We start from the raw sequence: 12,525 nt of genomic DNA on the forward strand, positions 1-12,525 counted from the left end.
CAACACCCGGTCCCAGTCTCCTCTGGTCCTGGCTCTGCTGGGTCTGGCTGGGCCCTGCACCAAGTCACATCTGGTCCCTGCCCTCAGGGTGGTCCCCATCAACTAGGGGAGATTCACAAACTGAACCATCCTGTAATACGAGAGCGTACCCAAGCCAGCTCCTCATAGGTAAGGTCTTACTAAACTATGAGGCCCTCATAGCTACCCTGGGAAGGAGGTACCATTGTCTCCATTTTATAGATAAGGAAACAGCAGCTTAAAGAGAAGGACGTGGCCAGAATCTTCCGGCCTGGAAGTGGCTGAGTCAGGACAGAAGTTACAACCAGGCCACCACCTCCAGGATGTGAGTGTCCAGCCTGGGCCAGGGGACTCGGGTTCCAGCAGGGTCAGGTGTGTGCCCAGGCCCTGATCTCAACCTTATCAGCCTGTGACCTGTGGCCCTGGGGAAGGAGAGTCTGGATCGGTGAGAGGCCCACACCGGCATGGATGCCTGTCCCTGGAGAAATGGGTGGAGCTGACAGCTTCACAGCCTCCAGTTGCTCACTCATATCCCCCCTGAGCAGGCCCACAAGGGCACCGAGAAGGCTGCTTGGCCCCACCTCCAGATTAAGCAGAGCAAAGCTGAACGAGGTCCTGGTTTGAGGTCTACCTGATCCCTACCTCAGCTCAGCCACTTGTGAGTTCTTTAGACTTGCACAGGCCTTTGCCCCTCTCTGAGCCTCAGTTTTCTGTCTGTAAAATGGGAACGCTTACATAGACCACACACACAGTGAAGATGAAATGAGATAACATGTAAAAGGACCTCACCGGTCAGAGGAGTCGGTGCTTAGAGAATGCTAAAACTCTCAGGTGGCATATTTCCTCAGAGACAAGGAGTTTAAAAATTGGGGGCCTGGGCCCTGGCGCTGACCTGCTCTGTGACTCTGAGACAGTGGTTCCGCCTCGCTGAGCTTCAGATCTCCACTGGACAGGCTGCTCTGACCTCCCCGTGTCCCTGGGTTGGTCGGGGAGTTGGTCGCCACCGGCTCAGTGGGGAATCCTTGGCCGTGGCTGAGGGGAATCCGCCCAGTCCCCTGGCTTGTTGGAGGAGCAGGACGAAACATAAACAAAACCCAGACCCCAGCTGGTCCGGAACCACCTCCCTTGGACCCACATGAAATTGTCGAGGTTTTACCTGCCTGTGACTTCGCCCAGCCTTTGCACATGCTGGATGCTGCCGCCCCATTCCTACCTTCTACAACAGGTGTCCTCCCAGAGAAGACGTCACACAAGCACACACGCTGACCCTTCTCCAGGCTCCTAAAGCACCTGTCCATAAAATCTGCCTCCTGCCTGCACTTGTGAAAGGGCTGAGCTCTATTAACCTGCTCAGCTTAACTCATTCAATCCCGGAAGACCTGTGAGCTGGGGTCCTCAGCCCTCCTTGGACACAGGAGGGAGTAGGTTCAGAGAGGTTAAGGTCACACAGGAGGTGGGAGGCCCTGCTCTCAAGCCCCCCTCTCCTGGCCTCTCCCTGCCTGGGTCAGCGACTTCACTCGTTTAGAGGCTGGGGAAGCACTTAAATGCCTTCTGTTATTTCGGAGAATGCCTTCCTCCTGGGGATGTGAGAGCCTGGAGGGCCCGGGAGGGCTTGCTGTCCGATTGACTGCTGTGAGAAGAAAAAGCCAGTTGTCAAGGAGTATGCGGTAAACAGTCAAGTAACTTTCCCTCCTTGGGCCTCAGTTTCCCTTCCTGTAGAATGGGAGTGAGGAGGCCTGGGCTTCACAGCCCTCTCAGACTGAGCGCCGATGGCTCTCAGAAGAGTTAGTGTCCGGTTCCCAAGCCCGCCCCCGTGGAGTAGTGGGGGCGGGATGGCCCCAAGGACTGCGGGTTCCCGACAGTTCCAGGGAGGTTCCGGTTAAGGGCTCCCCCCGCGCTGGGAAACCCCGACCTCCGCCAGCCCAGGTCGCGCTGTCGCTTTAATGTCGGGCGTGGCACCTGGAGCCGCCTGGAGCCGCGCCACCCTGGAGTCTCCGCAGGCCCTGCGGCCGCGAGGACGCAGATCCGAGGAGAGGTGGGGCCGGCCGCGCCCTGAGCCCGAGCCCAGGGTCCCGGCCGCAGTCGGCCAAGCCCGAAGCGTGGGCGGGAGCTAGGGGGTGATCATCACCGGAGTCGACAGCGAAGTCGGACTCCACGCGCCCCTCGGTTGGCCGAGACCCTGTGCGGTGAAGCGGGCTTTGCACCGCTCCCACCGGGTCGGGGCGGCGATCGGACGGGACGCACGGCGGCGGACGAGACGCCCTGGACCAGAACCGGAGCCGGACCGTAGCGCTTCTGCGGGCTCGGAGAGCTGGGCTGGGGGACGGTCGCCGGGCCACCTCTAACGCCGGGCGCCCCCTGCAGACCAGAGAGACCGCCCTTCCCAGGTTCGCTCTGCCCACGGGCGCGACAACCATCATGCATTCACGTGACTCCGCTCGGCTCGCCAGGCTCCCCGCTCCGGGACCACGCCTGACCCTGCAGCGCGATGGCTGCGCGCAAGGTGGGTATAAGCTTCCTTCTCTCCCCGCCCTTGGGAGCATCTCGGCTCCTCCTAATCCAGCACCACCCCCCCCCCGGACCCCTTCCCTTCACCTTGACCTCAGTGACTTGGTGAGCAGAGTCTGAACACCCAAGCCTCCTCCTGTGTTCTAACTTGTTGGGTGGCCTTGGACCATGGCGCTCAGAGCCTCAGTTTACCCGGGGTTACACGAAGATGGTTTGGAACACTTCTTGTTCAGATGGTTTAGTTCTTTACAGAAAACTGGCACCTAAAGTTCCCCTGTTGGTAGCAGGGATAGTACGATATTATTTGTGCCCATTTTACAAAGGAGGGAACTGAGGCATGGAGAATCTAGGTAACTTACCCCGTGTCAGAGCCAGGGTCCATCCTCTCTGTCAAGCTGTGTCACTGTTTGCCATCTTGCCACCTCATCTTCACAACTTGCTCCCCAGGAAGTTGTGGAATTTGAGCTCAGAGATGTTGGGCCGCCTGATCAAGGTCACAGAGCTAACAGAGTGGCTATAGTCAGAGGCAGTGATAACTCTGGCTGGTGGGAGGTGGGGTGGCAGCAGCAGAAAGGCTTCTGGGAGGAGGTGTATTTGGCATGGGTCTTGAAGGGGGGTGTGAAATGAGGGCCCTGAATGGGGACAGAGGGCTCCCCAGGAGCAGCAGGTGTAGGGGACCCCAGGAGTTTGGGTGCATGGGTGGGGGGGATATGAGGGAGCTGGAAGGAGGGGCCAGCCTGGCAGCCTGACTGAGTGCCAGATTGGGAGCGGGACTCCTCTGGGATTAGAGACGTTTCCTCCCTGCCCGGGGCTGGGGTTATGCCCTCCAGGGCAGGGAGCCCTTTCTTCCTCCCCCACCAGGGTCCAGGTACACTACTGTGAAGGGTGAGTAAACTGCCTGAAGACCACGTCTCTGAAATGGGCCAGGGGAATCTAGGGCAGGACACCCTTCCCATAAGCCATCAGAGCCCCGATCTGTAAAAATAATGAAGACCACCTCACAACAGAACAGGCTGTCCTTCATCCAGCGGACGTTGACACCTTCCATCTCCCGGGGGTGGTGGGTCATTGTGTGCTCTGCCTGCCCATGGTGGCTCCACGTGGAGGGAGGGAGACTCACACAGAAGGAGATGACAGCATCCAGTGAGAACATGCTAAGGGGAACTCCAGGGGCTTGTCTGAGGTCTGGGAGCATTTGAATCAGGAAGGAGGGCAGAGCATTTTAGAAGGTGGGATCTGCCTGTGCTGAAGATTTACAAACGCATCTATTCACGGCACGGTCTCAACTTTATATACTGAAAAATACAGATGGATCTAGCTATGCACACACAGGGACGTGATTCAGACTAGACCTGGTTCAAATTTGGCACTGACCTTGGGCAAGCTGTCGCCCTCGAAGCTCCAGTGTCCTCAGGACATAATGCTGTTGCAGGATTAAGACGGCAGGTACCTGTAAAGTGCTGGATGTGGTTCCCAGCGCCTGTAAAGGCCCAGTACACATCTGCTGCCGCCATCATCAGCTATGCAGGCCAAGGGAGGACTGGAAAGGAAGCATTCACTTGCAGATCATGCTCATCTCTGTGGGGCAGCATTAATGATGATTTGTATTTTGCATTTTTATTCTCTTCTGTGGTTTTCTCCTTTTCTCCACAATGAGGAACTATTGCTTTTATAGAAATTTAAAAGCATCGTGAGTTACCTTACTCAGGAGTGAGTTCTGCAAGGGTTGAGACACACGGCTGTATACGGCTTTGGGCGAAGTCCCTCACCTTTCTGGGTTCAGTCTCCTCATTTGCAAAACAGGAATTTCTTTCCCTGCCCTGACCATCCACCTCAGTTGTGGTGAGTCGGATGAGATTCCAGGTATGAAGCGGAACTGTCAAGTGCCGTAATATACAGGCAAAGGGTTACCGTTATAGATTTGCTGTGTTTTTTTTCCCCCCCAAGCTGATTTCTCCAGCTTTTCCTTCTGACAGCCTCTCCTCGCTGTCTGACTTTGGAAAGAGTGTAGTCAGGTTCTTTTTCTCTTCCCCAGAAAATGCCTTGAGCTGGAGACAGGAGGCCTTGCCCCATAGACAAATTCACAGGAAGAGAATTGAAGGTAATTTACAAGTGGCATTTTTCTAAATGCTTCTGGTGGCCTGGAGGCTCAGAAAGATTGGGGTCCACTCCTCGAGCATTACATGTATACATTCTCTCTTTCTCTCTCACATGCATACACACACACATACACGCACACGTTTTTAAACACATCTGGGAACATGCCCTTTTGAAATCTAAAGGCTCACCTACTAGATCTTGAACTGCCACACTCCTCAGCTCCCCGAGGAGTGTGCCTTTGAATGGTTGCACAGCAGGGCATCATTTGATGCACCACATTAGGCTGGGCAAGTCCGCATTTGTAAGGCTGACGATTGAAGTCTTCCTAAGGTCTGTGAGTTCCCCAGCCCCCTCCTTCACCGGCTCAACTTTTGGAAGAGGAGAGGGGCCCTCTGTAAGTTCCGCTAGCTGCCTGTTAGAGAGCCTGCCCTTTGTACAGGTGAGGAGACAGGCCCGGAGCAGTTGAGAGGCTCACCCCAGGACACGGCTGGTGAGCTGTAATGTAGGGACTAAAACCGGCCTCCAAGGCTGGGTGCTATAGCAGCTGTTCCCTCCCCTCTCCCAGCCCCTCCCAACTGCAAGAGGGGCTTTTCACACAACAAGGTTTATTCAGCAACACTGTTTCTCATTTAGGAGAATTTTTTCAACAAATGTTTATAGAGCAGCTACTATGTGCTAGGCACTGGGGGTTATAGCAGTGAACAGGGCCTATACAGACCCTGCCCCCAGGAAGCTTCCTGTCTGGTAAGGACAATAAACAAAGGAGAAACCAAACAGGCAGGATAAAAGCTTGGTCCAAGAAGGCCCAGGGGACTCCAAGTTTAGAGTGTCCCCAGCGAAGACTTCTCAGGTGAGGGCCCAGCTGAGCTGGGAGGGGAGACGCAAGTTACCAGGCAGAGGGAACAGTGTGTACAGCAGCCTAGAGGTTGGCTTTGGGGACAGCCCCTTCCTGTCTGCATAATCTGGAGCCAGGGTTCCTGCCAGTTATTTTTTTTCCCCTGGGCATTTTGTCTTTGCCTCATTGAGATAACACTGTGCACATAATTTGGCAAACTAAGTTGAAAAAGGTCAGATATCATAAGCATTTACCCCGTTGTTAAACATTTGTGCTGAGCTTTTTGAAAAATGAGTCATGAATATTCCATCTAGGGTTTATGCCGTGGTTTACTCACCCTTTCCCTATAGTTGGACATTTAGGCTCTTTCCAAATTATAACCATTAAAAATAAGGCCATGGTGAACATCTTTTTGCACAAAGGTTTGCTTTGTGTCATGAATTTCAACTTCAGGCTTCTCAATGCCCCTTTCCCACTAGCTCCTTTACCCACCCCCAGTTTCAACGTCTTCCTCTGTCAAACGGAGATAAGAGCATTGACCTTTCGAGACTGTGACCAAGGTGAAGTGAGGCAAGGCGTAACCAGCAAGCCTCTCTCCTGGCAGGCCTGGTGGACCCCACAGCGTTCACGCTTCTCCCTCCCAGCCTGCAGTGGGGAGTCTCATACACACCAGGCTGAGGAGGCCTCTGAGTCCGGGGGGAGTCCTGGAGTGAACCAGCCACACTGAACTGAGCTCCTACCAGGTCCCAGGTGTGGTGCTAGGAACTTGAGACACATTATTTGTGGCCTTCAGAACAACCCTGCAAAGTTGGGAGCATCATCTCCATTTCACAGATGAGGAAACTAAGGCACAGAGAAGTCAAATGACCCCTCTGAGTTTGCACAGTGACCTCAGGCAGAGGGGACTAAAATCCAGTCTCTGGTACCCAACAGGCCTCTCACGGGGCCCGTTTCCTCTTCTCTCTCCTTCTCGGTGTCCAGACATGTGACAGGGGCCGTGTGGCCTCCACCCTGTGCTACTGCATGACGGTCACCGGCATGGTGGTTCTGGTGGCCGGGACGCTCTGCTTCGCCTGGTGGAGTGAAGAAGATGCAGGTGCCCAGCCCAGCCAGCCGGCTCTGCCCACAGCACGCCCTGAACCTGAGGCCCCCGGTCCCCTGTTCAGGTCGGTCAGCTTCTTCTGCTGCGGTGCAGGTGGCCTGCTGCTGCTCCTCAGCCTGCTGTGGTCTGTCAAGGCCAACACCAAGGGGCCGCCTCGATGGGACTCATATCACCTCTCCAGAGACCTGTACTACCTCACTGTGGAGCCCTTGGAGAAGGAGAGCCGCAGGTCAGCAGGGCTGGGTGGAGGCCACAGGTGGGGCACTGTCACATCATCATGCATGCTCAGCACACTTTCATGGGGTTTCTCCTCTGGACCAGGCCTTGCCTATGCCCTGGGGTCTTGGAGGCTGATCAGCACTCCTGGAAGTGTTTAAAGTCCCTCGACGGAGGCAGACTCTGACAAATCAGAGTAGTTAAAGCTGTGAAAGAGGACAGACATGGTTCTGTGGGGACATGGAGAAATCCAGGAAGGCTTCTTGGAGGAGGTGGCAGCAGAGCTCAGCATACAATAGTAGCAAATGCCTGTATAGTACTTAAATGAGATGATGTATATGAAGAACTCAGCCCAGAGCCTGGCACACAGTAGGTGCACAACAAATGTCAACTTTTCCTCAAGTAGATCAGGTGGAGAGAAGAGTTTTAGGCAAGCAGAAGAGCGTGTGCAAAGGCCCAGGGGTGAGGTGGGGAATGGAGACAAAACCTTGCATTTGGACAATATTTCTCTTTTTTTTCATTATCATTCCCTCTAAGGAGACTTTTTAGGCATGTTTTTCTTCATCCTCCCCCATGAAATGTTAATACCACAGATATACTACATATTTGGTCTGTATGTATATTTGTGCTTTATATGTAAACACAGTATCAGCAAGAGTCCAAGAACCAATTTTTGCCCTATTGAGAATGCATGTATCTACATGCTCTTATGTACTTACTCATTCACCAAGTATCAGCTGGGCAGGCACCTCAGGGGCCTGCATACATCTTCCTCAGTCTAACCTACCTGCAAGGTAAGAATTACTGTTGTCTTTTACAGAAAAAGAGGGTGAGGGTTATACAGCTAGAAAGTAGCAGAGCCTGCTGGCTGTGAAGTGTGCATTCCCCCACACCACTCTGTAAGCACTGGATTTGCATGTACTAAGGGTTAAGCCATATATTTGGCAACTGGCCTCGGACGTGGGCACCCTTCTTCCCTTGGTTAGAGGGAAAAATGCATTCTGAGTTAAAGAAAGTAACAGATTAGTCCCTGCTACTGGCCTGTGACTCCTTGAGGTCACAGACAATGAAGTATTCAACAGAAGCCCCTTAATCCAATGGTCAGGCCTTAATTTGACTATTAGAGGGAAGGGCAAGGCCTTGGGGACTCTTCTCAGTTGAGAAACCTGGGTCTCAGAGAGACCAGTGACCTACCTGGTCACACAGTCGGTTAATGGTCAGTTGGAACCAGACCAGGCCTCGGGGTGCTCTGGACTGGAGCCTGTCCCTCCCCGCCCAGCCTGGCCTGAGCACAGAAGGTAGGTGTTGTCTGTAGACACAGCCGTGTTGACCCAACAGGGTCTGGGACATAGCTGCATCTGTCAGGTGGGGCCACTTGGCCTTCATTCCCAGCCGGGCCAGGGAGGAGCCTACCCAGGAGGCTGTGGGGTGCTCATGGCCCATCAGGTTCAGAGACCAGGTCTTAGATTCAGAGCTGGGGTGGCTGGATGTTGGAGAGGCTGCTTCTGCTAATGGCTCTTTCTTGTCGCTGGGGCTGAGCCACCCTGGCCCTCCTGCTGAGAGCCCAGCATCTGGGCCCCATGGGGAGGCCACTCAGCTGTCCCTGCCCCCAGGGGCCTTGCTCTCTGCAGGTAACTCTAGGTTAGAGAGAAAGGCCTTCTAGGCTGATGACTTGGGCAGGTCCATTTCTCTCTTGGGGCCTCAGTTTCCTCATTTATTCATCTGCTTATTCTTTCCTGCGTTTCACCAATATTTACTGAGTACCTAACTACGCAGAGCGCTGACAATGCAGCAGTGGAGGAAACAGACAAAACACCTCCTCTCAGGGGCTCCCATCTTAAGTGTGAGCCCTAAATGAGGTGCCTGGATGGGAGGCCTCCTGGGACCAACCCCCTCAACCCCCGCCGACGCCTCAGTAAGTACAGCAGAAAAAGCGTGGGTCTAGTCAGACACGAGGCTTTCAGTGTCTGCTCTTTCTTTTCTGAGCTCTGTATTCTTGAGCCTGTTAATTAGACTCTGAGCCATGTCCAGTTCTTTCTCTGTCAATCCTGGAATTTTCCCTAGGATTGCTGTTAGGCTCAGATGAGATGATAGATGGGGAGGTGTATTCACTGCAAAGTTTGCTGTTCTTCCCGCACTTTCATTTTATGATGTGCTCTGGTGCCTCCTGATTTGAGCCTCACTGCTCATGAGGCAGTGTAAGGATTAGATCCATTTTGCAGATGAGAAAGCTGAGGTGTGGAGAGATTAGGGGTCAGGGTTGGGGGAGGTGTGATGGGTGGAGTTGGCTTGGGTTTTGCAAGCAGGCAGAGCTGGGGCTTTGCCGCTTCATTGGAGTGCGGCCTCCACTCACCTGTGCAATGGCTGAGGGCTGCTACCCCCAGGCTTGTCATGAAAGTGAAATAAGATTAGAGAGCTTGAGTGTTGGGCAGTGTTTCATCCCTGGTCCCTGTCCCCTTTCCCTACTGTGTTTGCTTGACTCAGCTGAGTCATGGAAGAGCTGGTGCCAGGCTCAGATCTCACGTCCCCCCCAGGCTCCAGAGAGTGGGGTGAGCCCCAGCCTCGGTGGAGCGTCCTGTGCATGGGGACCACAGTGGCCAGCCCGCCCCACACGGCTGCAGGGGGCCACATCCAGAATACACCACAAATGGGCCTGCCCCTGAAGTGTGCGATATGGTCACCCTGAACTTCATGTTCCCCAAGTTTCCAGCCTGCTGGACCATGACTCTGGCAACCTGGGGCCGGGTGGGCCCAGCTGGCTAGGTGAGGTGGCATGAGGGATACTGCACCTCTGCCCTCGAAGCAAACTTCCTGCTGTGGTCTGATCTCACCTGCCACCTGTGCCCTGCTCTGCCAGCTGTTGCCTGCTGGAGCGGCCCCAGGCATACCCAAAACCTGACTCATGTCTCTGGGGCTTGGAGAAGTAGGGAGCAGCAGGGCCGTGGCTGGGAGGTGAGCAGGGCAGGAGATGTGGGGTTCTGGAAGCCTAATCACCCATATTTTCCTGAGCGTTGTCAATGCATTTTCCATTTTTCCCTCTCCCTGAATCTACAAAATGGAAATTGTTATCCTCATTTTATAGATGAGGAGAAAGGCTCAGAGAGGCTGTGAACATAGCCTAGGTCACACAGCAATTGAACCTAGTTTGCCTACCTCCAGGAGCAATATCCTTTGCCTGCCCTCACCTCAAAGGATGCTGGGAGTCAGAGGCGGGTGAGACCCCTTATCTGATTTCTCAGCTGCAGGGCTCCTGGGCTCCGGAGGAGGAGGGTCTGTGAGAGAAGTTTGCAAAAGCACTGGAAGGGGAGCCCAGCTTGGGCTCTTGGCTGGTGCCCTCCATCAGACTGGCACACAACCTGCTCCATGACCTTGGTCACGTGGTCCCAGTGGGCTGCTCTTAGGGCTGTGGTGGCCGTGGGCTGAGAAGATACATTGCCCATAGAAGGGCCATGTCCACGGGGGTGATGGGTGCCCACCTGAGGGGCAGCAGATTCCTGGCACAGCTGCCCCATCACCACTGGAGCGAAGACCCCTGCACCACCTGTCTGTCCTCTGGCCAGCCTCCTGCCATCGGTCTTCCCCTGTCTAGACAGGCTGGTATAGATCGAACTAACTTGCTGCTGGCTCCAAACTGATGGCCTTGGGCAAGTGACAGCCTCTCTGAGCCTGTGTGGCTCCTGCTAGCAGCAGATCTGTGATAACTTTTGTTACCTACACCCCTGCCTCATGGAGACCTTTGAGATTTTGTTACCAGCTCCCATTTATGGAGCATGTGCTAAGTGTCCCTGTATTACCTCATGTAATCTTCATACGGTCGTGTGAGGTAGATGCCCTTATCGTCCCCATTTACAGATGGCGAAACTGGGGCCTAGGTTAATAGAGTTACTGACCCATGATCTCCCACCGAGAATGTGGCTGAGCAGGGAGGTGAACCAGCCAGTGCTGACTCATAGCCAGCCCTCGAGCCACTTGGGGTGGGAGGGGACCTCCAAGGTCACCTAGTCAACCTCCGTATCTGGCAGTATCTTCCCGAAGCAAAAGCAGTCCAGACAGAGGATCAGTGACCCTCCCACCCCCAAGGTCCCAGGAGGGGAAGGAGCCCTGACTTCCCAGAGATGACCCCCCCAGGGCCCTGGGAGGACCGAGGGCCAGCCTCATTCCCATCAGCATTGGTGTGGCTGGGATGCAAGTGACCTGTTCTTGGAATCTAGTGGGCAGAGCCTGGTCAGAGGAGCCTCAGAGGATCTGGTCTGTACCTCAAGTCCCTCCAGGGTGGTTCATTTGGGGGAGGTGGGGGAAAGTCACAGGAAAGCCAAGCTCTTTAGAGATAGATAGGGTTGACTGGGTAGATAGTGAGCTCTCTGTCTCTGGAGGTATGCAAGTAGAGGTAATCACTTGGTGGACTTACCATATCAAGGCCCCAAGCATCCAGATGGGCAGGGGAATTGAGGTCTTGCATCCCGCCCTGAGCATCCACAACTCCAGATTTTGTAAGGGAGATGATTACAGTAAGCTGGAAGTCCTTCTCCCCATCGATCGTCACTCAGTCTTTCAACAAACATCCCCAAGCATCAATCCCTGGACACCCAAAGTCAGTCCCTGCCCTAGGGGACAACCAGCTGGGGTCAAGACAGAAGGGAGAGCACTGTGGGGACCCAGAGGAGGGAGTGGGAGATTTGCTAGGGGAGGTCAGGAGAGCTCCCCGGAGGAGACTTAAAGGCCAAGTGGGGATTGACCAGCAGGGAAGGGGTGAGGGAGGTGGGAAGGGCTTTCCCTGTTGAGAGAACTGAGGAGACAGAGGGTGTGGTGAGCCCATGTGGGGAACTAACTGTATGGAGAACTAACTATAGCACAGGGAGGGTGCAGTTGGGGGAGCTGAGGTTGGCAGGGGCCGGCTGATGTCAAGCTTCAGCTGTGTCTATGGGGCCCTGGGGAGCCTACAGCCTTCCTCGCTCTCTTCCTGGCATGCGGTAGGGTTTTGCCCCACCCCCTGCTCACAGCCTCTCTTCTGTCCCTGTAGGACCCCAGAGGTGGTTGCCATTCCCACTTACGAGGAGGTCTTGCACTGCCGACTGGCTGAGGGGCCCCTGACATCACCTGCATACCCCGTGGAGGAAGACCCGGAGCACAGTGCCTCGGGGGACGCCCTGCTTGGGGCCCAGCCCCCCTTGCCTCCGCCCAGCTACGAGAGCCTCATCCTCGCTGACGGTGGCTTCTCTGGAGAGACAACACTTGGGGCTGCATGCTCCTGCCCAGGCCCGGTTCAGACTGCAGGGGAGGAAGTTAAAGGCTTCTAGCGGGCCTAGAAGCCAGAAACAAATGATGGGCTTCTTCTAGCGTCTAGTACAGTGCCTGGTACACAACAGGCACTCAATGTTGCTGAATGCTGTTTTATTTTTCTATTGCCGTGTAACAAATGGCTTGAAATAAATCCATTTCATTCTCTCTCATGATTCTGTGGGTCACCGGGGCCCAGCTGGGTGGTTCTGCCCCACGTGACACTGGTGGGGCTATAGTCTTCGGGGCCCAGCTGGGCCGGCACGTCCAAGATAGCACACTCACGTGGCTGACAGTGTGCCGATGAGAAAATTGTGCCGATGAGAAAATTGGGGCCCAGAGGCAGAGCCAGGACTGGCCCAAGGGAACACACTGAGTTTATAACCAAAAGAACATGGACTCTGAATTCAGACCACCTGTGCCTGGGTTCCACCAGGTACCAGCTGGTGAGTGACCTTGGACAAGTGAC

General features: G+C 54.7%; 1 protein-coding gene across 1 annotated transcript; it reads left to right on the plus strand.

Annotated features, from left to right (window-relative positions):
* Positions 1 to 2,029: 2,029 nt before the first annotated feature.
* On the plus strand, positions 2,030 to 12,324 carry TMEM61 (transmembrane protein 61). Its single transcript, XM_079933154.1, has 3 exons — positions 2,030 to 2,521; positions 6,443 to 6,792; positions 11,800 to 12,324. The coding sequence occupies exons 1-3, from the start codon at positions 2,507 to 2,509 to the stop codon at positions 12,074 to 12,076; spliced, it is 642 nt and encodes a 213-aa protein (XP_079789280.1). The 5' UTR covers positions 2,030 to 2,506; the 3' UTR covers positions 12,077 to 12,324.
* The last annotated feature ends 201 nt before the right edge of the window (positions 12,325 to 12,525 follow it).

Source organism: Stenella coeruleoalba (assembly GCF_951394435.1).
Source record: "Stenella coeruleoalba genome assembly, chromosome: 1".
NCBI classification, from domain to species: domain Eukaryota; kingdom Metazoa; phylum Chordata; class Mammalia; order Artiodactyla; family Delphinidae; genus Stenella; species Stenella coeruleoalba.

Coding starts and splice junctions, on each gene's coding strand:
- TMEM61 (XM_079933154.1), top strand. Junction 6,793..11,799: donor TTGGAGAAGGAGAGCCGCAG/GTCAGCAGGGCT, acceptor CTGTCCCTGTAG/GACCCCAGAGGTGGTTGCCA.